The sequence below is a fragment of the Labrus bergylta genome, chromosome 20 (assembly GCF_963930695.1).
Source record: "Labrus bergylta chromosome 20, fLabBer1.1, whole genome shotgun sequence".
Classification (NCBI taxonomy): Eukaryota; Metazoa; Chordata; class Actinopteri; order Labriformes; family Labridae; genus Labrus; species Labrus bergylta.
Genome location: NC_089214.1, coordinates 19,244,798 through 19,271,645, shown reverse-complemented (window position 1 = coordinate 19,271,645; position 26,848 = coordinate 19,244,798). Strand labels below are relative to the sequence as shown.

General features: G+C 39.9%; 1 protein-coding gene across 3 annotated transcripts in view; it reads right to left on the bottom strand.

Annotated features, from left to right (window-relative positions):
• The window catches only part of ctnnd2a (catenin (cadherin-associated protein), delta 2a), a 238,820-nt gene that overhangs the window by 73,647 nt on the left and 138,325 nt on the right, over positions 1 to 26,848 (bottom strand). For 2 of the 3 annotated variants that reach the window (XM_065948760.1, XM_065948759.1), the window contains exon 12: positions 24,165 to 24,528. In XM_065948760.1, the coding sequence (XP_065804832.1) occupies positions 24,165 to 24,528 (364 nt within the window). The remainder of the gene's footprint in view (positions 1 to 24,164; positions 24,529 to 26,848) is intronic. The other variant, XM_020641668.3, reaches the window with a different exon arrangement.

Below are 26,848 nucleotides of genomic sequence, written 5' to 3'. Positions count from 1 at the left end.
GATTGTGTCAGTAAGTGTGGGGGTGTGTGTGTGCGCACACTAGCTTGTAAGTGATGTCAAATTCAGGTGTGTCTGTCTGTAAGGGTATGCATGTATATATTAAACTATGTGTTAATGGGCATGATTGTGAACAAATGTGTGTGTGTGTGTGTGTGCGCGCGTGTGCGTGCGTGTGTGTGTTCATCCATCCCCGGCAGCCTCCCAGGTCTGTCAGTGTAGTTAATAGAAAGCCGAGTGATCTGCTGATAAGACAAGCATCATGGCTTGCCATTAATTAAAAACCTCTGGTAGGGAGAGAGACAGAGTGAGACCGAGTGAAACACAGAGGGAGAATGAGAATGAGGAAGAGGAGTAAAAGGAAATAAACAAACATTTGAATGCATTTGTGGGAACATCTGGCAAAAGGAAGCTGGTAGAAGACTGTAAAATGAATAATGCTTAGAGAAAAGGTAAAAACAACTCAAAGATGGAAGCCAGTCATGTCAACACAGGTGCTAATGAGAGCTCCCGCCTTTGTAGATTCACTGCCAGGCGACAGGGTAACAGCGTGACGCATACAAAAAGGGCTACAGCCCAAAGAAGAAGAGACCTGATCAAAGAGGCAGTGCCAGCTTACCTACCAGTTTTACACTAAATCACAAAACACCGACACAGCTTAAAAGGGGTCTGCCATACAATATGCTGCAGTGCCGTCATGCACCATGTTCTTTAGGCTCCCTTATTATTTCATGCTTTGCATGTTAGCGAGCTGCAAAGAACAATTCATTGCTTTGCCTTTTCTAAGTTCTGTGTTCTTCTGACGAAAGAGCAGTGGGTTTGAGAATAAATAGGGCGACACCATTGTCACACAGAGCTCAGTGTTCCTGGTTAGACAGGTTACTTTGCCATTTCTTGAGGCATGCGGAGGCGTGATGCAGCGAAATACTTTCAATGGAAACACCGGGTATGGCAGCAGAGCGAGTCTGACATATTGAGAATAAAGGCAGGTGGCAAGGGGGTTCATGGAGGAGGGAGGGTGGATGTAGAGACAGAGTGATATAACTAGGACAAAAGAAAAGACTGCTGTGTGATGGTGGGGCTTTGATGCAATCATACACACACACATGCATGAACAAGAGGGAGGCAGAATGTGATACAAGTGTACAGCACATGAAAATAAAGGGATAATCAAAGGATTTCCTTCTTTTTTTTATTTGCTCCTCTTTATATCTCCTCTCTTTTGATGTCCATGTCTCATGGGACAGCAGGAATCCCAGCATAACCACTGGTTTACAATATAGAGGATATTTTTATGCACTCCAACATGATGAGCTTATTTAATCTAAAAAGAAAAACAAGAAGAAAAAAAAACAACTGACACAGAAGGGATAGTTAGTGTTTTACAGGGCTGATTTTTCACTCTGATTGTTCAACTGCTGTCATGTATAATTCCAGTTTCTTTTGCCTGTTAGAGAGAGACAGAAGGTGGAGGGAGAGGCATGACTGACAGCAACACATCCCCCCCTGTGATGCATCATTCATTGTCATGTCCCCTGTATCCCTGAACTCAAACGCCTGAAATGGCAGGTGAAAAGTGCGGAAGGATGAATTATGCAATGTAGTTTGTGATAAATAAAGACAGAGCTTAAAAAATTTGAAATTGTGACGAAGTACACAGAGAAGCAGTTGAGTAGAATGGCCTTGGATATAGTCAATCTAAATTCTGCATTTACAGGTGTTCAATACATTACAGTAATGATGATAAACACACAACATAAACCAGGCAAGAAATCAATTGAGCTGCTGGCTGACACTAAAAATGAAACTGTCATATTCATACACACGGTGAATTGTGTATGAATATGATTATTTAATATTGAGGGACGTAGTAGCCTCTGCCATCAGGGTGTGAATGTGTGTGAATGGCTAGGTTGGTAGTCAGAAGTCTAGAAAAGCGCGATACAAACTCAATTCCATTTACAATTAGTAGGGCTAGTAGTCGGCGGTTACTCTTGATGGGATATATGGCCCGATGTAATGATAAAATTAAAGTACAGCAATTTTGCGGTAATTAATATATTGCAAAACAACTTTTTAATTCAATAAATAATCACAATATCTGATCATCTGAAGAATATAACATGCCCCTAAAAGGTGAAGTGCAGGATTCATATATGGGGCGGCAGTAGCTCAGTCTGTAGGGACTTGGGTTGGGAACTGGAGGGTCCCCGTGCGGACCAAGTATGGAAGTTGGTCTGGTAGCTGGAGAGGTGCCAGATCACCTCCTGAGCACTGCCGAGGTGCCCTTGAGCAAGGCACCACACCCCCTCCCCACCATCAGCTCAGGAGCACCCACTGTGGGCCACATCTCTCCCTTAGTGCATGTCCATAGGATCCTGTTTGTGTGCATGTGTGTATATATACTTCAGCCTATGTGTGTGTTTCATGACTACAGAGTGTAAAAACAAAAATGTCCCCTTGCAGGGATCAATAAAAGTAAATCTTAATCTCTAATGTATTCAATGCTAATTTACAATTATGCAAACATCATAGCTGTTCAATAAAAACTCTTCCATGGTAAAAGACTGACTTCAAACTGTAGTGAATCTTTATCATCTTATACTCCATCTTCACAACCTCATACAGTGCAGGATTGTACACACAATTTTGAAAACTGAAGGATACATGATTTAGGTCTCCTAGCCCAAATCTCATCCATCAGCAGTGCCCACAATGCATCTGGAGTGACAGCTCAACACAGGAAGCCTGTCCCGCTATCCCTAATCTGATTGGACAAGACCTGTCATGGTTCTTAACTGATTGGAGGGTCAGGAACAGAAAGACTGGCAGTGTGCATACGAGAGCAGATGCTAATTAGGACCTGAACATCAATCTTCATCACCGTGTTGGGATGAAGGGGGGCATAGAGAACAAAGAGAAGGGGGGGGTAAAGCAGCGTGGGAGCAAGAGGGTGAGACAGGACAGAGAAAAATGTAGGAAGTAGAGAAGAACACGAGGAAATTAAGTTTAGGGAATTTACAGTGCTAGTGATTCAATTCCTCTTATTACTCCAAAGAAGCTGTATAAGATTCTGACTTTTGTCACAAGAACAAATGTCATACTTTTCAACAATGGCCATTAAATCCTGCTTGCAATTTAAAATAACATTTTCCCTCCTACTTCTCTCTTTATCTCTCAGCTTGTATATCCTCTCTTTCACTCCATCACTTTCCATCAACATTTCATCCATATGGATTTAGATGTAAAGAAAAGTAATGTAATGTTTAAATGCTTGAGTCTAGAGTATATTGAAAAATGCTTTTTGTCTTGTTCTGCATTTTTTTGGTGTGCTGTTCACACATTGGTTTCTCTCTGTATCAATTCACATATGTGTCTGCATTGAAGTGTGGATTGGGCCCGTCTGCACAGATGAACAGGGGGAGTGAATTAGTGAAGGTTAAGTCGATACAAAGAAGAGACTAAAGCAGCTCTGCCAATGAACTGAAGTTTTAAAATCACAGGTGAAGATGGAGAAACATTGACTCAAAGAGCAGAGCTGAGTCCCTTTAATTAAAAGACCGATCTAATTAAGATGCTATCCAGCAAAACAGCCAACTTTGTTGATTTTGCCTGCTGACAAATCGAGATAGTTAAAGTTTCTCTTAAGCACACGTAGCCTGAGTGCTGTAATGAAGACCTGAAGTGTTTGCACAGAGTATGTGCATCTTTTTTATATTATAATTCCCAATATATACATACATATATGAAACTTCAGTACAAAATATGTTACTAATATTAAAATAGCTTCAATTTAATTTAAAAAACAAAAGATATAGGCAGGCCACCATGGCTAAAGGAGAAGTTACAAAAAAGCGGAAAATTGACTCCAACACCTCTTATGGACCATATACGCCTTTCTATGTTGGTCAGGGGTTTCCCTTCTGCAAAAAAATATCACAGTGTGGAGACTGTTTGAAGGAGGAGTACTGAAAAACAAATCCCAGGCACAGTAGGGGGGGGGGGGTCAATGAAAAGTAAGGGAAGAGATTGGTGATGCTGGTAATAGCTGACCAGACAAATGGTAAGATTAGAGATAGGGGGATGGAGACTGGGATGAAACACATCTAGAAATAAACAGTGGACAAAAAAAGGGGAGTTAGCTGCAATGAAAACAACTCATCTTCTATCACCGTCCTCATTCTCCTGCAGCTCCCCAGTCAAAAGGGCAAATGGAATGACTCAGCTATTCACAGATCTTTGAATAGTGAGTCATATTTTTATATATCGAATGATTAATCATAAAGAGAAAGACATTACAGTAAGAAGTACATTATATGAGAAATAAAGTGAGACCATAATGACAGCAACAGAACGAAGGAGAGAAGTGATGAATTTGATGAACCGAGATGGTCGTATCTTCTTCACCTCAGCATAAGAGCTTTACATGTGGCTTCTTCCTCATCCTCTTGACCTGCTTTTGTCTTCACACAACAACTCATTTTTTTCCACAGTCTCTCTCTGCCTCCCTCTCTTTCTTCAATGAGTCTTGAGTTTTTCCACCTTTAAGCCCATGCAGCAACCACACAGAAGAAACAAATCAATAGGCGTTCTTTACAACATCTTCCAGCTGGGAATAGGACGCTCAGGAGGTTGAATAAAAGAAAATGAAGGACAGAGTGAGTAGAATGAGAGCTGCTGAATGAGAGTGACTAACATGAATGGGACAGAGAAGGGTGCCAGAGGGACAGGGCTGCTGATGAAATGTACTGTTTGTTACCAGAACGAGAAAAGGAAATCCAATAGATATTTGGATTCTGCACTAGTACTATTATAGATGACATATACATATATAAAGAATTAAACGGGACATTGTAGTATAAAGTTTGTGATTGTCCATTTAAGTTTAAAAGACTTGTTCTCAAGCATTTGTGAAAGTGAGAAGTCGAGGACTAAATAAGATGACAATTATTAATTAAAATCTCCTCAAGCTGATTGGCAAATAATTATGGGTTATCATAAAAACGACCAAAAAATTACTTTCATTAAGAATTGGATCTGCTTTCTAGTTCTTGAACCAACAAAGTATTTTCTTAACAGTACAATCTATAAGTAGGAAAAGCAGACTTGATCAGCAGCTCTTGTAGAAGCCCTGAACTTGTTCCAGCAATGATTATTCAAGAGAAACGTGTCAAATCTGAGTAGAAATCGTGTTCACCAGTGTTTCTATGGATTTGCTTGTTTCATCAACTGTATTCACGTCCACTGAGCTGCTCTACTGCTGAAATACTTCACCAATTAACAACATCTTATGATTGCTGCCTTTTTCTACTCTGCCCTTTAGATAATTTGCTCTGGGTAAGTGTGTCTACTTGAAAACTAAAAGGGAGAAAATGTCACTTATAAGTGTGTGTGTGTGTGTGTGTGTGTGTGTGTGTGTGTGTGTGTGTGTGTGTGTGTGTGTGTGTGTGTGTGTGTGTGTGTGTGTGTGTGTGTGTGTGTGTGTGTGTATGCATGTGTGTGTGTGCGGCTGGCATGGGTGGGACTGATGAAGGAGAACATTAGTGTGCAGGGCCATGGAACGATTTGCCAGGCTAAGGAAAACACAAACGCCGCCACTAGTCCTTGCAATTAGCTGAACACACAGAATTGGAAGCCTAATCGAATAGGGCATTAAGCTGACAGACAGGTGTTCATTTATAAACACACCAGAGAAGGGAGTGCACAAACGCACATAAATACACAGTGCACAGAATACACACACACACACACACACACACACACACACACACACACACACACTGCAGTATAGGAAAGGTGTACACACTCACAAGCACATGGACATTCAATAAAGCACACTCACAAATGCATATTCACACAAGTGCACACCCTTGCATATTGGATATGCATTGAATATACACAAATACACACTTCCCTCTCTACAAGAGGCAAAAACACACATATTCACTCAGCTATTATCCCACATTTGCTGATCGGTAATTTTCAACACGGTCGCACTATTCCCCCGTTACACAACGCAATTACTGGATGTTTACACAGCCAAACAATAGGCCGGTGAAACATACACTCAGTCAAACAGTCATTAGACGGGCCAATAGAAGCTGAGGTGACCCAGACTATAATAATGTATCACACACTCATTAAGATTGAGCTGTGTATTCTACTGTATCTAAAACAAGAATAAGGCACAATCTCATTACCACAGAAAATCTATCCAATCAAAAATCAGTGTGGCTGCAGTAAGAGATACAGTGCACTACAATACGGTTTCAAGTTGACTTTATAAAGCTGATACCCTCATTAGGAATGACTTGTCGCCTCTAATGTGTCCCAAGGAAGAAGAGAACTGTAGTTTAGTTTAGCTGTAAATCCCTTCAAATAGGTTTGCATTCATCAGTGATGTCTCATGCAAACTTTTCAGTGATCAGGAAAACAATGCTGCCTCTGTATGACCTTCAAAATAAAGTATCTGTATTTAAAGTCTGTAAATATCACTTTGACAGCACTATTATTAATATAACTAGGGGTTAAATCAGTCCGGGGCTGTCAACAACTGGACACTTTATCCACATCAGTGGAATGATTTGGAGCCGTTACACACAAGGATGCATGGGTTTTTTTTTTCTTGCTCCATTCAGAGAGGAAGTTTTGTTCTAAACAGTGAAAATGATTTTATATTTATCAAGTCTGCCATCAAAAGAAACCCTGAAAAAGTGTCGCCTCCCCTCCTAGCTCAGAGTGTTTATTATGCAGCACACTTTGGAAAGCCTTTAACTCAATGAACTTTGAGAATCAGACAGTTTATCAGACTAATCTTCTCTGATTTAGTGGCAGCAAAGTAAACCCTGAGATGTAACTTCTAGTACAATGATATAAAACTGTGTGATGCTAGTCCTGGGTTTTTTTAATAGATTGATGAGAGAGTTGACATCAGTGAACCACCAGCTGGAAATTCAGCAGTGATACAACACAAGAGAACAAATTGACAAATGAAACGCACATCCAGTGCACTCAGCCAATCACAGTGCAGGCAGAATATTAAGCTGGTGGAAGAAGACGAGCTTGTTGAAAAATTACAGCCCTATTGTCTCCTGATTTGCAAGCTGAGATGCAATCATGTCATCTAGTCAGCGCTGGCCTCTGCATGGCAAACAAGAAAGGTGAGCTATTTTTCACTGTGATGATGCTAATGAGGTTGCTAGCCTATCTGTGTGTGAGTGTGTGTGCACGACCAACAAGTACACCTTTATGCTCCATCCCTTATGAAGGTGATGCAGACTGTCAGTTTGTGTGTCCGTGTGTATCACGCAACCACATATTATCCTGAATTATTCTGCCATGTGAATATCACACTGATAAGGTCAAGCTAGATATTAGCACCGTCTTCCGCTCTTTTGGTGTCATTGTGTACGTGTGTATGTGTTTTATTGTGTATACACATGTGTGTAATGCATCACTCCACTGCCAGATTCACATTACAGAGCCAGACATTTACAATAGAGGTCATGGGCCTGCCCTGGCATTAAACAAGAGAGATGACTCACCAGACAACGTGTGCAGACTCGGAAACACATACACACAAACTTTTTGGGTTTCCTTCATTTCTCTCGCACACACAAACATTCACACACCTGTAACTCCTTCAAACTGCCCACACACACTGGTGGTAAATTCACTTCGGCACAGCACAAACCACTTACAAAACATTTTTGTCACACACCTTGTTTTTATTTCTTTCCTCTCCTCTCCTCTGCGGTATTTCATTTTCATCACCACTTTTCCTCTAGTGCTTATCTCGCTCTTGTTTTTTTTAGCCCACTCTCTGGTATTTCAGGGAAGCTAAACCCAAACTAAAATACCAGGGAGCAGGATAAGTAGAGTCCAAGGTAAATGTCTGTTCAGCTCTAAATAACGGCGATAAAAGAAAAGGTGAGGCCAGACAGCTGGACAGAGACAGATGTTCGGTGTGTTGGGAACATAATCTGTGCACACACGCACACAAAGAGATGTAAATGTCAATTTACTGAACAATGATCATGCTGATTTTTCCCTTACCTACACAGTTTTCACATTCTTTGTGACAAAGAAAAACAACACTAAGTGTTTGTGCATTGGTAACTATTTATGGGTGTGTTGAAGGATCACACCACCAACAGTGTTTGTCTGAGATTGTGGGTGGATCAGGAAACACGTGGAAACTACACAAAGCTGCAAAAATGTCCACAACTGATAACATCAAGAACCTTGTCATGCATACGTGTTATTTTTAAAGATGACATTTGTAACCAGATGATATGAAACAATTCAACAGTCTTTTGTCCCTTTTCTATAAATGAAATTATGTTACAGGTAAATGCAGAAATCATCCGAAAAGCACATATTATTTAGTTTTTGGTTCACGTGTCAAAATAACTCTTCACTGACACATTTTTGGCTTTTTTCCACAAAAGAAAAAGATGACAGTAGTTTGACATAGAAGCTCTGGATTATGTAGCCTCCTATCTCCTGGGCCCACAGTCCACAGGTTCATTCAGTCACTTTATGCTCCTGCAATTCAAACATCCAGGAGCAGTGGTTACCACCTTGCAGCCCATAATACCTTGGAATAGTCACTATACTTTTTATTTTCTAACTCCTTAATTCAAGCTCTGCTGTTGCAGAATTATTTCCAGAAAGCACAAACTTTCAAATAAATTCATTTTTGAAACAAGCAGGCATGTGTCACTTATATATTTAACCCCCATTCAATATCTAATTTAGATTGCCCTCTGCCCAACTTTACAGGGTAATTTTCAACTTAGCTGACACTTTACCTTGAGGTGACTGAACACTCTACTTGGCACTGTGTGAGTTTAGGTGTGACGATATTAATGTTTTAGTATTGCCTTGTGTTGGGCCACGCAGGCTTAGAACAGTCAAGCAATGGACTTGGGCCTGCACCTCTGTAAAAGCCTCATTTGAGTTATTCACTGAGATCACAAAGAGGCCTAAAAGGACTCTTAATCCCAGAATCCCCTGCGGTACTTCACACCTACGTGTGAAGTAAAGGGGGGACCGGAACCTCTCTCTCCTCATTGGAGGGGACCTGAGGTAGACCCCCATGGAGCAGGCCAGGCTACAAAACTCCAAGACTTCCATTGCTCGCTCTCTTTCACGCGCTGACCTTCGGTGCTCGGAGACCCAAGAAGATCTCCTGTTTCCTGCAACAATCTCCCTTTGTTTTAAGTTTTGGCGCGCAGGTAATCCGCGGCCGGCAGTGTTCTAAATTCCGAGCTCGGATTGTCCAGTGAACGCATCTCAGTTTCTCGGAGAGCGTCAGACTATAACAGATTATCAGAAAGATAACGGTCTTATTCCGTCCTGCAACGAAAGGACATCAAAGGACATCTTTCCACTCGACGGAGAACCAACGAAGCCGCTCTCGCCGTAAGGGACCCTCGCCGCCATCAGACGCCTCTGCACCAGGACGGACAGAAGATCTGTTTTATCGCCGGACTCTTTTCCTTTCACCAATCGCGGGCAAAGCGATTCACAAGTGAGGCTTAATTAGGTCTGGGCAGAATTAGCTTTAGAGAGTGTTTTTAACAATTGTTGATCAAAGCAGAAACTGTAATTTTTATCTTTGTTGGACCTGCGTCCTGAGTTTTAACTGTTTAAAACTCTTGTTGTTTCGGACCGCTGCGTCCTATATGTGTTTAGCGTAACAGCGTTATAACCGGGTATTACTCTTCTGATCAGAAAGGCCAGTGTAAGCTGTATTAACCTGAATTCGGCTATTGGTTTGTTTCTGTGAATGAAGGGAATTACTCCGAGTTGTGGCGCGGGAGTCGGACTGTGATCCGGCCTCTTCAGGCACGCATTTCTCTTTTATTCTCTTTTATTTCCCCTTCTACGCACACACATACACACATATTCCTGTGTAAACGTACATCTGGAGACCAACTCCACCACCGTGCCATTACGCACAGAGATCTATACACTCGCGGCTATCCAGACGCCTCAGAGACACAGATTGTGTAGGGCCGAAATCAGTCTCTTTTAGACCTTAAGGCCACATTTAGGCCTTTGTTAGGTGTGTGCCATCGGAAGGGCGACCACGTGGGACGAAGTAATCTCCCCCCCCCCTTCTCTCTCCCTTTCAGCCACACGTGCACGCACCCAGGTCTTTGTTAGGTTTGCGCCATCGTGAACGACCACGAGGGTACGAAGCCATCTCCCCCCCCTTTCTTCTTCCCTCTTTCTCTCTCTCTCTCTCTCTCTCTCTCACACACACACACACACACACACACACACACACACACACACACACACACACCTACATTCACACCTCTTCCACAAGCCTTTGCTTGATAATGTTTGTTGCTTAGATTAGTTTATAATAGTTATTTGTTTAATTAAGTTCATTGATTTTGGATTGATGTTGCTTTGTTTAAATAAATTCTGTTATAATTTAAGAGAGAAGTTGTTTGTGATTACTGGTGTATTTACATTGTGATATAAGCTGGGTGCGAAGGCTTTGTGTACGGATTTCACGCCTTCAATTTATTAAATATAGTTATTCATTATTAATAATATTAGTAATTAAATAACTAATTTGAGACTGATTTGAGTGATATTTTGGTTATATTTACCTGATTACAGGTTGGTGCCCCAAAACGAGATTAAACATAGTTTAATGATATTTTATTTATATTATTAATAATTAAGTATAATTATTAAAGAATATAACCAAAGTTGACTTGATACAACCCCAACACTTGTGTGCACATTTTTTTGTATGTGTGTGAATGTGTGTGTGTGTTGAGAGAGAGAGAGAGAGAGTCACTGAAATCAGCAAGATGATGCAAGAAGTGATAAAAATGAATAAAGCAGTGATTAGCTTACACACACCTGCTATTCTCATTAGTTCACACTGGGGCAATAACATGACGTATTTGCTAAAAGCTACACAGAAAAAAAGATGATTGCGAAAAAAAAGTTTTAAATGATAACAATATGAGCACAATTCAGTTGACAATGTATTTTCAAGCAGACTTTCTTCAGACCTGCAGGGAGAATGCTTTTTGTTTACTATCAACTGTCAAAAGAACGCAGATAGAGATTTTCTCGTACAGGACAAAATCAGCAGAGAGATAAGATGTACTGCCTCGTCGTCAGGAGGCTCCAAAATCCACAACAACTGAAAGTTCCTTGCAGATTCTTCATATAGCCATACATCTGCTTTATCACATACACGCTAAGCACATCAAGTTCAACCTTTAAAAGCTGATTAAGTGAGATTTAAAACAGTCATCCACTTTAAGTAAGACTGGAAAAAGGAGAAGGAGGAATAATAAACAGACCTGAGCATTAGAATCACATGCTGTTTCGGCTCGTTGTGGGTTGTGATATAACAGAGTACAGAATGTATTAACACAAAACATAAAGTAAAATGAAATATTTTACAGCAACAAGTTAAACGTCCATGGTTAACATCAGCCTAATTCATTAGTTGAATTCAAATGACAGCCATGTTTTTGTTCCCCCAGCCTTTAACAAGTTTCATCTCAGGTATCAGTTTGTTTTCTGACTGATATTCACTGAGCGACGTGTCGATGACACAGATGGCTGCAGTCTCTGCAGTGGTATAATTTTGTAAAAAAGAAAGAAAACAAAATCTACATATCCACCCATCCTTGAAAAATGATCGACATGAAAGTAAAACCCATGATGGAAAGGGAGAGAAATTATAGCTCAACCTAGCTCAAGCAATTCTTGTTTGACAGCTCTGTGACAGCTAGAAGAAAGATGAAGACGAGTCGCTCAAATTGCCCCAAATAATTTGCTTAATGCATTTTTGCTCAGACCATTTTTAAGATTTACTGCACTTTCCACCTCCTTTTTACAAATATCTGTGGTCTAGACTCCACTGTTATGCTGCATTTACAATGCAAGCACTGCAACTGAACCCACTAGTACCCTCTTTTCCCTGAGATATTTAATCCTGACAGTATTAAATGCAACATGGCACAAACTGACACAAAGCTTACCCATTACAGTGATCTATCTTGACGTAAATATTAGGTCTGCATTTTACAGGATTCAGGCATTGGCACTGACAAATGGCATTTCAAGACTGCAAAATCAGTGAAGTGATTGAGAGAATTACACAAAAGGTACAAAATATGCAATGGGGGAAAGCAAAAATGGAAAAGCATGAGTGCACATGTTACTTACTGCAGTGTGTGCCAACGCCCACACACACACACACACACACACACACACACACACACACACACACACACACACACACACACACACACACACACACACACACACACACACACACACACACACACACACACACACACACACACAGAGATCACAAAAAGGGGTAAGACAACACCAACAACCTTGTCAGATGAGTCATTCAAGGGCTGTCCTTCATCTATCCTCAATTCTTTATGCTTCTCTCTCTCTTTTCCAAACTGTTTCTCCATATCCCTGTCATCATTCTACCAAGATTGAGCCATGATCAAAATGAGGCATCTGTCTGTCTTTCTGTCTGTCTGACAGTGCAACTTTTTTGTTTGATATCAAGAACCTCCCCACACACAAACACTGTAAGCCCAGACATAAATGCACACTCGGGTGCAAAGATACACATGACTATCATCATCAGGGTAAGAGGTGCAAAGGGGGAGAAAGATTGATAGGGGGAGAGGGAGAGAGCTAGAATGAGTGAGACAGGCTGCTGTAAAAGACGTTAAGGACAAGAGGGGAGCGTAAGGGGATTCTGTGTTTAGACTAAGATCAAGAGGCAGAAAACAGTGTTGTTGCTGGATGGGCGCCGACATCTCCCAACCCATCATCAGTGTGGAGCCTTTGCTAGGAGTGAGATGAGGAGAGAAGGAGGAGAGAGAGAGAGAGAGGTGGAGCGATAGATGCATGATAGAGGAGTGTTTCTAAATCGAGTCAGCACCCTGAGGATGCATCAGAGTTATTTTGCCATTACTCGTTAAAAAATTTGACTGACTCCGCAGATCACGAGCAGGGGGTCTATGATCAAAACAGGAGAGTTTCCCAAGGTGGAGACAAATAATGAAGGAAATAAGAGACAGCCAAACACCTATTTTTACAAGTGAGATAGGAGTATTTCTCTGAATAGTAAATAACTATTCTGGGGTTCTTGACAATAGCTACCAAAAGCACTGTGTTGTCAATGTATCCACTTGTCTGGCTTTATTCAACAGAGAGAGCTTTTGTGGACATTGTTGCTTTTTGAGGAATGTCCCACTCTGTGAGTTTCAAGCTCTGCTGTTTTACGTTCCTATTAAGATTTATTCTAATAGTCTGGGGATCAGACCAATGTCTAGCCAGTCATAACCTTTTTCTCGACATCCAGCAGTAGTACTCCAGTTGGCTGAACTGTATCTATTTCAATGCATCTTTGAAAGGTTTTTTTTTATTAAAACATCTGTTTGGTCCATCTCTATTCTGCAACACTATCGACAGTCCTTCCACTTTTCAAGGGCCTCACTGGAAAATACAAGTGTTACTCATGTGTCAGATATGTTTTGAAGAGGTTTTTCTCAGCAAACATGAAAAGTGAAATCTAATGAAAGTAAGAGGAGCAAAAACAGTTCAAAGGGACAGTATTTGAACAGTGTTTCCGACACACACAGAGACAATACTCCGGCATGCCAAGTGTTTTATTTTAGTAAGCGCACTTCCGCAGCAATATATTATGAGATGACTGGAACATGCAGGTGTTTTAATACTTTTAATCATGGCAAAATGTGATCACCTAGGACAAAAAAAAATACTATTTTGGATCAGCACTACAAGCAAGTCAAACATGTACCTTGCCTTAAATCTTTAAAAAAAAAAATCAAACCTCTGCTGAAGTTACTCTATCTTTAATAAATCAGTTTTCCTATTTAGGAAAGCAGATTTAGACTGTATCCAACTGATTTTTTACCTCACATTTTGTTCTCCTGTTCTTCCATTTACAGGTTTATTTTAGCTCTCTGGTCATTAGTCCCACTGGATGCAATAACAAGCACTAAACGCTTGATTTCTTGCAAGCAGCTCAGCTGAAAGGTCAAGCTCCCTCTCCGGCACATGAGATATACAACTCACTGACCTTAACGTCCGCAGGCCCACAGAAGACTGAACCTTATTTAAAGATAGCAGGACATGCGAGATGTACAGCTACTTGACATTATTGTCTGCACTGGATGTTAATAAAATAGGTAATTAAAGACAAGATACATTTCTCTGAGTGTGAGGTCGATAGGGCTGACTTCATGCCAGACTGCACTGAGGTCCAAAGGAAAATCAAGTCTTGGTAACACCGCCTAATGAGGGTAGTTACATTGATAGCACCGGTCTACACATGTCACATGTATCTGCTAGCATTCCTTGTTTATACTCAGACTTAACTAAATCCATATTGGGAATATGGTTCTCAACCAAAATATGCAGGAATCATTGCATATGAATAAACTTGAAAAACATATTTGATTAGACCTGGTCTCTTAAGAGCTGTACAGACGGCATTCAAACAAAAAAAAATCACTTTTTCTATTCTTCCTCAAATGGTATAAATAATACCTGTGCAAAGAACAACCTCTATGCAAATAGTAAGACCACAAACTTGTAGTTAAAAATGTAATTTAATATTTTTAGATTGATTCAATACATATTAAGTTAAGATTGCAGACAATAAGCTTAAATTGATATTGGTATTTTTTAACTTGATTTCTGCCAGTGTTCAATTAAATCTCTAGATAGGGTTTGGTTCTGCTGTGTTGCTTTAAAGTATGAGCTAGAGGAGAGTAGGGGAGAGGTGAAGTGAAGTGCGGCATGGGAAGAAGGGAGGATATACAGTAATTCTGCTGGTGTGACATTTTCCCATAATCCCTCCCAAATGCCTCCAGTGTCAGGAGACAGAGCAGCAGAGAGGTGGTGGTGGGAGGAGGAGGAAGGACAGAAAGCAGCTACTTCTGTTGAGTGTGAAGCAGCTAAATAAAATTCATACAGTAACCTTTTTCTGCTACCCTATAGATTAGTTTCTAGTGCTGAGTAGGTGCATGTGCATGTGTGTGTCTGCTCCAGTGAACGTGTGTGAAAGGTTTGATGGATGATAATCGAAGAAACATTAGTGGCAGTAATTTAGATAAAAACAATAATGCAATGATTTGATTAAAAGAATGTGACAGATTCATTACCGAGTGTGTATAATAGACTGTGCACACATAAAGACACACACATAATAAGCAAATGTCCTCCATACATTGAAATAGTTAACACAGCAAAAACTTCTGTGTTCTGTTCGCTTACTACCTTACATCCAAACATAATCTTACTGTTAACATGAGTCATTACTTAGCAAAACTGATTTATTTGTTGTTTTTTTTCCATTCCTCCAAATGCTTAAATGTTAATGTGTTTAAGTGTCTGAGTGGTTCCCCTGAGGCAACTTAATTCACTTTTATCAGTCTGTCTGTCTCTCTTTGGTCTATTCTTCTATCTCCCAGGTTCAGATTTTAAGAGGATGCTCACCGTAGCAGAGAAGAAGGCAGACACACAGGGTTGTTATCATCGCAAGGTCACACATACATACACACAGGCGCACAAACAGATAGGCCACCTCAGAAAAGGAAAATAACTACAATGGGCAATTTACCCAGAACAGGCAGGGATGACGGCCAGGGCACAGATGCACGCACACACACACAAACACACCCATACAGAAACACACACACAACTGTGCCTCAGGGCCAAGGTTCTGGCAATGCATCATTACCCTCCCTTGGAGGTAATTCCATATCCCAGCATGCATTTCTCATGTGGAGAGGAAATTACCCCTGGGCCGTGCTGAGAGCCAATAGAGTGTGTCCTCTCTCCTCTATCCGTCTCTCCCCCTTCCTGTTTTCTCTTTCTTTAAATCCCTCCCTCACCCTGTGACTGCCTTTCACACCCTTACTGTTTTCTCTCCCTTGGTCTCTCTCCCTGAGTCACCCTGTTACTAAACCATTCTTTTATCTTTCAGTCAATGCCATTTCTATTTTTTTACCTTATTCCCCATGCCTTTGTGTTGTGTAGAACACAGATTAATAACAAAGGACAAAAAAAGACAGACTGGCCTTCTGAATTTTCTGTCCCCTCTCTCTCTACCTTTTGTCGAGCAGCTGTTAATCTTGAGGAAAAACATGCAAGTTCCCCTTTAACAAACACAGCTAACCCTCAACTAAATTTATGACAGTAACTGTCTTAGAATTAGAATGGGTTTTTACAGAAGAAAAACATGTTGCTTGAAATGTTACTGAACGACTAATGCTAGCTGTGTTTGATAATTTTAGTAATCTTTATTGGCACCAGCAGTCATTGTTATAGTCTTGTGAATTATATTAGGTTATCTATAAGCATGCTTGCAAAATGGTTGCCATCATGATTCAGAATGAATGCAAGTAGTAATGTTCAGTTTGTAGTTTTTACTATGAGGCAGGGAGCAGAAGTTGTATTACAGTCAGAACTGGACAGAATCTGTCAATGCTGGATGTCTGATCTGAATGTGTTTTTGTACACTGAAACCTTTAAACCCTGTGTATTGTTTCTTAAATTCAGTGAATGAATATGTCTCTGTCCATGGTGCTGAAGCTTTTAACCTAGTGTAATATTCTCTCTGTCCATGGTGCTGAAGCTTTTAACCTAGTGTAATATTCTCTCTGTCCATGGTGCTGAAGCTTTTAACCTAGTGTAATATTCTCTCCGTTCATTGTGCTGAAACACATTGTATTTTGTATCGCTGTCCATGGTGCTGAAATATGAACACCCAGTGCATTATTGTGTCTCTGTCCATGGTGCTGAAGCATTGAACTCAATGTAATACTGTGTCTCTGTCTGTTTAATGTAATGTATATGTTTTGTGGTTCTATTCATGGTGGTGAATCATTAAAGCCAAGTGTTTTATTTTTGTGATTTTTTCTTGAGCACCAACATTTCATCCCCATGAATCTTTGTGTCTCTGTCAATGGTACTAAAGTATTCCACCCTGCTCCCTTCTGACTCCAAGACACACACAAACACAACTTACAATGTTATTATACACTAGATAACATTTCATTTTTTTCTTGTCTCTTGGATAGGTTAATTTAGCTACTCTTCAGATGATTTAGGGAAAAACGGGTAAGCTGATGTTCATGCAGTGAACATATTCCAGTAAATGTTGCCAAATTCTTGTTAATATCAGCAAGAACACGACTTAAAATGGAGAGAACTCCTCCAACAAAGTACACAAAAGCAAATCTTGTTTAACTTAACACAACACAAGTCCCATAGAGCACCTTGTGCTAAACTGGAAACTGTTATGGGGGTATTGTATCAACTACAGTGAGTACCAAATCTCCCATCTGTTTATCATCCTATGGTCTAAAACCTACCACACAGGTACACATACACATGATGCCAGGGACTCAATTTCCATTTAAAGCAGGTATCCTGCCAGTGAGTCATACATAAACCATATGTTTTCATGACAGAGCAATTGCACTTACACAAACAGACAATGGATAAAAGAAGGGAATAGAAGCGCTCTTTAACTCTCTTATATGCAAGTGAACATGAATAAACACTGACACCAGTGCCCAACTGACAACAAGAGTAATAACTGCACAACAAGTCCCGCTCTCTTTCTGTTTTCTTTACACGCACATGCTCATACACACATGCAATAAGATGTCATGGTCTCTTAGACTGTGACACATTGGGATTGCATTGTATATAAAAAACACATTAACAAACACATCCAATGTCAGAGTCTCCCTGTCTATGAACGCCCTGAACGTACAAACACCCCATTCTCCCACCCACACCTCATATGTGCACAGGGTCACCGCTGACCACTGCACATTTTCATAAATAGAGCGAGGTGTTCAGGCTCTGAGCCAGTTTACAATGTCAGTGAATAGCGAGCAGTGACAATGACATGTCACTCCACATCACATCATATCATGCTCCTGTAAATAGCAATTCCTTGTCAGCAGCTCTACTGTATGTTATACACAGTATAATGGGGCCAATGTGCAGTTTATTTTACCTTTACAATGTATGTTTGACATCTTTTGTTGCAGTGATTTGGCTTCAACCCTTGAATGAATTTCATACAGTTATAACAAGATCATTTTAAAGCCCCGGTGATGAGTTTTGAACTGCTTTTGAGACAAACTGAAATTAATAGTAATTCCTTTTAATGATCTACCAGAGCAAACCAAACCATCAGCAAGATTTTACTTAAATGCCTGTAACCTCTGCCACTGAGTAAGCGTCAGACAAAATGCAGGATGACCTTTTTTTGTCATGAAACTGTACCTACACATGCACAGGACAAGAACAGCAAAGAGATAAGAGGAATTGCTTTGTCCACGGGGCCAAAACTCGCACAAATTGAGAGTTCTTCACAGAAGATTTAACATAATCAAACACAAGAACCACTAACTCCACTCTGCTGGGTGAAAACATCCTGGATTTTTAGAGATGTAAATGAGCAATGTTTGATTTAAGTGAGACGAGTTTGATTTCTCTTATCTTTAGGTGCTGTGTCTACGTTACAGACTGATTGAGTGTTTGAGGAGATAAGTCAAGCACACCTCCACAGATGAAAACAATACTCCAGTCCTGTATTTGACAATCGTTCTGCTTTCCCCCCTCCTTTTTCCTGTCTTTCCCTATTTTTACCACAATAGGAATTCTCCACACTCACTGCCAGTCTCCATTTGTGATGTTTTATTTCCACGCTGCACTATCTACCTAACCTCCCAAGCTTTGTAACCTGGCCCTTAACATCTTGGTCCCTAACTCCCTGAGCTAATGTTCATTTCTCTATCCTCCCTGTCCTTGCTCACGAACCCAAAATGTCTTTCATTGTTCCCTCCCTCCTTTCTTATTCCATCTTCAGCCCCTCAAGGTATGCCCTCCCTTATTCCCCAAACAAATGTCTCTCTTTGCTTCTTCACTCACTTAAGATTATTCCAATCCTTTTAACACGTTCTTTCTCTTTTCCTTTATTAAAGTTTTTTGACTTCCATTACACTCTCTCTAGTTTTCTTAGTTATGTAGGACTGTGTTTAATATTGTATTTTATGATGTGCATTGTTTTTACAACTTAAGGAGGAGTCATCTACAACATGCTCCGCTTCTCCTCCCATCTTCATCTATCTATCTATCATCCTCCATTTCCCCCTTTCTAATAATTTCCCCCTCCTTCTTTCATTTCCAACCACCTTCTCTGCATTTCCCCCTTCTTCCCTTTCTTCCTTCTCTTCTGCTGTGTTTATTTGCATCCTTCCTTCAAGCGTCTACAGCACTCCCTCTCTTCCTCGTCTCCTTCCGACACTTTCATCCCTTAGCAGTTATTGAGTTTTCTCTTTGTGTCGCTGTCCTCACCTCAGCTCTATTGTACTCACTCTTCTGTGTAACTAGCTCAGCCTTACACACAGATGCATCCACCAGCACATAATACAGGAACATCGAGTATCAAATATGCTGATTCATTAAAAAGAGTAATATTCGAGACACATGCTGCACTCTTACTTAGACTTTGACGCACACACACACATAAACTCTGCCCTCACTCAGAGTGTTCCTTGTTTCTAATTGCTGCTAACTCATTTAGCACTTCATGTTAGCTCAGCTAGATCCAATTAAAGCAAGAGAGAGAGTCAAGTCTGAGTAGGAGGCCATTTAACCTAATGACAAGGAGACATGTTGCACATAGGATCCATTTAAATGAAGTGGCTTGTAGTTTACAGATTTCAGAAAAATCAAATTGAAAGAATTGAAAGACATTATAACTCAGGGTTTAAAAACCAGACCATTGTAAACAAAGTGAGTTAAATTAGTATATTAAGAGTTTTTAAGGAAACAACAAGAATGTTCTCACCACACGAAGGAAACGTTTTCATATCTGATGAGTTACAGTTTTATCTTCCTTTAATGTGTTTTTGAAGGAGGTCCACTATTTTGACTAATGCTAATAATTTAATATCATTGTAATCATTATTACTATTTTTATTGTTAAAAGAAACTAAAGAGATTAAAGATACAAGTGATGGTATTATTAATGTTTACATTCAGCTGCAAAAATATTTTCTGTCACTTTTTCAACCATTAATACGGTTCAGGAAAAGTAAGTCTCTTAATGGTCAATCATTCCAATTTAAAATTATATAAACTATCAATCCTTTATTTTGCTCTACGTTGATTGCACACATTTAAAGTGTAACGTTTCTGTAAATATAGAAAACAAATAACATGCTCTAAAATATTTTAAATAGTTATTTTTGTGCCTTTATTGTAGAAATACTACAGTGAATAGAGTAAGAAATTTGGGGGAAAGAGAGAGAGAGTTTGAAAGGAGCCAAAGGTCAGATTCAAACCCGGGCCGCCCACTTGGAGGACTACAGCCTCCGTACATGGGGCACGAAAACCAACCACTACGCTGCCGGCGCCCAGCTGTAAAACTAATTGAAACTGTTAATTGAACAAAAGCATGATCCAGATGTGATAGAGGGGAGTTTTAATGTTTAGTAAGATTAAGTATTTCAGTCACTTTTAGGTGTACGTGTAGTTTTATCCTGGTTGGAGGAGAACAATGGATTCCTATTTACTTGGAAGCCATATTTGGGATTTGGATAACAAAAAAAACTCATCACTGCGATTTCATTTCAAGGCTTTATGTACTTTGGCTTCCCGTGGTTCGAACAGACTTGGAGTGAATGGCTAGCTTAAATGAATAAAATTAAAAAAAAACCATGCTGAGCTGTTCAACAGCACCAGACTGCAGCTAGTAAAGTCTAATTTTTAGAACGGTCATAAAAAAACTTTGTAACTTTTAATTAAATAAGGTTTTATTGAACTCTGCAGGGTGCAGTGAACACACAAAACAACTCACTGAATATTGGATCCCTGAACAAAATGGCTGCATTTTTCTAGTAGTGGTTCAGTGAGGTTTATTGTCTTAAATAAGGTGTGAGAGGAGGAAAAACAAGATGTCTTTTTGACTCTGTGGATATGCAGTTATATGAGCCTTAAAGCATTAAGGGAGGCACAGCGATCTCTTACGTGTACTTGTGATAGCAAGTTAGAGTGCTAATGACTCCAATGGGCCAATAATAAACACTTTCTTGCAAGTACAGGAAAGATAATAGTTTGTAAATCTGAGTGTGTTTGTAAATTAAATTAAGTTCCTATAGGAGCTTATATATGGTTTGCAGAGCTTCTGTTTTTAAAGTAAACAAAGTAATAAGAAAGTATGGACATGTAGCCTTCTGTGTCTGTCGCTGTTTACTTGTAAAACATGAAAATACTTAAATCTGCATCCATTGATTTTCATGTCCAAATAAATACAAATGACTTGCTGAAAGTATTTTCATTTTTTTTTTTAAACTGCTTCCATCACCAAAGATTAAGAAATATGTTGAAGAGTTTTTAGGAAAACATTTCAGTTGGATGTGATGTGAATGTTCAAAACCATTTTGATTTTGATCCATGATTTAATAAACTGAAAAACAAGTTGATGAGACTACATTGACTTCATATGCAATTAAAAATAATAGAGATTTGCAATTCCGCATTTTGACTTAATAGATACAACTAACTGGCAATAAATGTTTATTAATGACAGAAAACAAAAATGATCTATAAATATATAGATCTTAAGAATTAATCCATGGTGCTATTTCAAATACCAGGCTGTCTAATAGGTGTAGTTTTTCATGTTTTCACAACTCATAGCCCTATTATTATTCAGTCTTAGTAGGCAAACATGCACTATATGTCTGTGTAACATTGCAAAGTATGAGACGGTTCTTTATCTGGGTGACCTGTGCTCACCTTTTGCCTCTTCTCTCAACAGTGTCTCTTTGTGAAACTTTATTTCTACCTTCTGTTGCAACTCTTGAAGTTGTTGTTGTTGTGTGACTTACGTGCCTTTGGAACAAATCTTGCTGGTACATATTCTCCTAAAGAAAATAAAACATAAACTACTGCTTCCGCTCTTGTGAATTCAGACAGATTTTCTGTGTGTACAAACAACAAACTGCGGCAGTACAAACCACAAAGGCTTCCTCAACTTCTTAAGAATATTAAAATTGAACATTCTTTGCTTTTTACAAAACGAAAGGGCAAATGTCCTTCAATGAATCATCATTAAGGTGTATGTTTTACACACCCAATAAATGAATAAAGAAAATACACATTTTTAGAATTCATTTTCATTCACAAAATTAAATCCAGCCTTCGTGTTTTTTCTCGAGTAGCTATCGGAGACAAATTGTGTTTGTGTGTAACAAAAGAAAGTCTTAAGCTAGTCCTTGAGATAACATTCATAATAAAATGCCATAACCTCATTATAAACTTCACAATACCGAAGAGTCTTAAGATTGTTCATTCAAAAGGCTGCACACAAGTCATCTGCTCTTTTTTTATTGCTTTTCTCTGTCATTGTTCTTAATCATTCTCTCCCATCCTCTCGCTCTTATTCTGTCATCCCTTTAAATGTCTCTTTCACCCATTCTCTCTGGCTAACTTTCTCCGGCTCCCTCTCATGTGATTGACAGCTGCTGCTGAGACTTGATCCACTCGCGTCTCAGGCCCTTTTACTCTGTAATTAAAGGAATTATACATCAAGAGTTCTGTGAAATATATATAAATAAAGAGGGGAGAGACATCCTTGCTTAATTGTGGCAACAAGAGGATGGAAGTGATCACAGCCCAGTGGGATTCTTTCAACGCAGCATGACACTGAAGGAGGTGAAATAAAGCTTCTAAAGAAACCAGTGCGTAAAGAGAAACAAGGTCTTTCATGAGCTTTTCTTTACATCTATGTTGTTGTTGTTTTTTTATTGTGTCTGATGAAGGGGGCTCAGACCAATATATGTAGAGCTGTTAGGCAAAGAGCTGCAAGATCATCTGCCAGCATACACAGTGGACATTTATTTATTACTGTAGCAAGCACACATTCCTACTGAATTTCAGAGTCTAGATGACGATAAAGCGATTGCTGTTGACATTTTTTATTTTTTTTATTTAACCTCACATGTACTTCTGGGAGTAATTTCAAGTCACATATCTTGCAAAATGCACTTAACCATGGTTTTCTACAACTACACATTTTGTCTACAAATCCACCAATTTTGAGTCCATCCTCTTCATCTTTACCTGCTCCACTTTTCAGAAAATGTGTGCTTAAACAGGAAATGCTCCTTTTCATGACATCACAAAGGGCAGTAACCCCTGCCCCAGGTGAGTGACACTCCCACAGCTAGGTGTTTGTTCTGCCCTCTGAGCCTGCCTTCTCACCGTTAACTATTGGGCATGATGCGAGAAAGCACAGGCCACCTAAGCCCTTCCAGAGAGGGGGCGTGGTCAGACACAGCTCATTTACATTTAAAGGTACAGACACAGAAACAGCCTGTTCTGAGCAGGGCTGAAATAGAGGGGTTTGTTGCCATGATAGAATAAAGGATCAGAGTGGATTGTTGGCAAGCAGCTTCAGAGACATGTTTTGGGGACCTCTGAGACTTATTTTGTTAAAAAGGAGTAAAATATGTGACCTGTATAAACTTTCTCAAAGCACTATAAATGACTGTGCAGTATATTGGTATCTGTTTTGAAGTCTATGAAGACAAAAAAGTCAATAAAGCCTTTTGTGATTGTATTCATCCTTATACCTTTAACCACACGCACACACTACTAACGCTCTTTGCATATTTTTTGATTTAAGATTCTTATGGTGATTGTTTACAGATGCTACTGTGGAAGACAAATGAGGGTTCCCAACAGCCCCTGTTGGTGCATATACATTGCAAAATGTTGAGGATATTTGCAAAATATTGACTGGGAGCTTGTTTGTATATTTTCAAGATGTTTATTTTTTTTTAGCATCTATGTGATTCAAATCGATGTAAGATAAGTGATAAACTGGTAGTTGTATGTGTCTGATGTGGTGACTGATTAGCATTTGCAATCAAATGACTTAGTCTCGCTAAATCTTAGCTTTCAAAATGCCATCAATCATCTAATGGTTTATAACGTTACACGTTAGTTGTCCAGTGTGTCCCGACAAACACACACACCAGCTCATGTAAATGCAAAACACACACCCCACACTACTTCCATCTTACCTGGGGTCTTTTTGAATGGAGTCAATGGAAGGGGAGCGCTGCAGGCTGCCTTCTGGTGGCAGGGCAGGTCCAGACTTGCTGTAGGGCGATTCCACCACCGAGGGACAGTACTGCAGGGTGCGGTAGGGGTCCGCCACATAGGGGTCTGAGCCGTACAAGTCTCCGCCTCCACCACTTGTGTAACCTGGTCCCACTGTAGCATAGTTGTTATTCCCGCCACGGCTGTAGTTTCCTGTGGCAGTACCGTGACTGCCTGTGCGCTGCAAAGGGGCGGAGTCGACACCAGGGGAGGAGGGAGCTATGGTGGGAAAGTAGGGACAAAGGACATAACTTAGGACCTGGTCATGTACACGCTGGGTCAGGTCTACAGGGCAGAGGAAGGGACAGGAGGAGGAGGGGAAGGGAGGATAAGACAAAAGGAAAGGGGATAGGAAGAGGACAGGATGTAAAAAAAGAAATGATGGAGGTAGAAAAGTCAGACACAGAGATGAACAGGTTGTCGGGAGAAGACGACCATGTTTCCATATGGACGGATAAATATCAGCCACATGCCCAGATTAAACAAGGACCAATGTTCAACAGAAGGAAAGGTTTGAAGAGAGAAAAGAGGAAACATTAAAAAAAAGACGCAGACAAATCTTTCAGATTGTTTAAATAACTTCTTAAATGAACCTGTAAGAAAACATACCCTGAAAATATATTACAGAATTAACTTCTCTTCTTATGTATATATTGACACGTCTCATTTTATTGACAATGTGAAGTAGTCCACTCTTGTTGAAACATATCATTTGATTTCTTTCACTATAACCAATGATACAATAATACACCTCAGCTATCTTTACAAAAAATTGACCTCAATTAACAGAAATACGAAAACAGAAAAAGTATTATTCCAATGTGAAGAACAGCAGTCCAGGAAAAAACTCACTCTCGAAGTTTCACAACACTGAGGGATTGTAAACAGTTTGCTTTGTCACTCAATGCCTCATTAGCAGCTCATTCCCATGCAATGAAAAATGGAAAGTTTGCAGGTAAGGGAATTTGCAGGTAACTAGAGGACAATTTCAGAAACTTTTTCTGCACGATCAGATATCTGCATGGTGAGCTATAGGGGACTACAGAAATACATATTTTTTTTAAATAATGATAATAAGTAAAAAACTTGATTGAAATGAAAATTGAATAGATTCACAAAGGGATGTTAGCAGCCTGCAGGGACACAGCAGCTGACACATTTTCTCCCGGTTGCGTTAGAGCAGCAGATTGGTGATATATATTAAGGTGCTAATGTGAGTCTAGGGGCCTCGTTTCTCTGGCTGTGAAAACAATGAGACAGACGGTGTGTGGTGGATCCATCTCATATGTCATTAAGACCAAGGTATGTGCACACAGAAAGCCAAACATGCAAAAAAAAACACACAATAAACGTGTTCTTTCAGGGGTCTGCAATAAATCACAGAGCCTTGAAATCAATATGAGGCCTTGTGGCAGACTGTGGCTATAACACAGACCTATATATGCCTCCTCTCACAGAGAGAATTAGCTTAACGGTGCCTGGGTGGAAAAATGAACGCAAACTAAAACACACATATTACATTTACACAAGGGAATGGAAACTTGCATTCTTGGGCACATTTACGCATCATATGAGCCCGATCAGACATAAACACTAAATGATAAAAGGAATGGAGGTTATAAGAATGAAAGTGTGTGTGTGCTCAGGTTGACTAGCTCATCATTATGTGACCAACAAACTTTGCTCTTTAGTGCTGTCTTGAGTGGTGGCATTTACTTGACCTTCACAACCCTCTTATCGCTCTGCTTTTTATCTGTCTCACCACTCAAACACACACACACACACACACACACACACACACACACACACACACACACACACACACACACACACACACACACACACACACACACACACACACACACACACACACCTGTAAAATATAAAAATGTGTGATTTGTCCCACCTATTTGAAACATTTTGCATAAAACAACCAATCCTGAAAAATCACTCTCCAAAGTTCTTATTTAAATTCTTCCCACCAAGTGTGCTAAACTCCATTAGTCGGCCCACCAGAGGCACAGGGAACCTTTTGGATGATGTAACCACATTAGCATATTTTTATTTCCGAACTCTAAAAAATCAGGTTAACAAATATCCTTTGCCAGCCAGACAGGGAAAATTTCAACTTTCAGACTCTGCCACGTAAAGCCCAAGAGGCTAAAGGCTGTGTGTGCTCCTCTACTGATGCCCCAAATTTGACAAAGATCCAAAGAATTAAGCAGCAAAGGAGAAACAGAGAGAGAGCCTGGGAAAAAAAAAAGAAATATTACTGAGAGGGAGGAAACAAGAGGCGAAGGAGTTAGCAACAGTACAGCCTGTTAGAATAGAGGGTATAGGAGGGTAATGAAGTGGAGTTACTCCCATCAGAAGCAAATCCCAGTCTTTTCTCTGCTCTTTGAGTGCTGTCTGTGGTTTTTCTGTCTTTCTGAACATCTCATTAGTAGCAAATGCTTAAGGCTTACACCACCAGTGTCAGTGTGTGCTCACCGAGAAACTTGACACCCAAATAGGACAAACCCCAGAGCAAAAGGGGTGTGGAGGAGAAAAGGAAGGCAAACACACTCGTAAAAAACGCCTGTCAAGTTACCGTACTAGCCTCAGA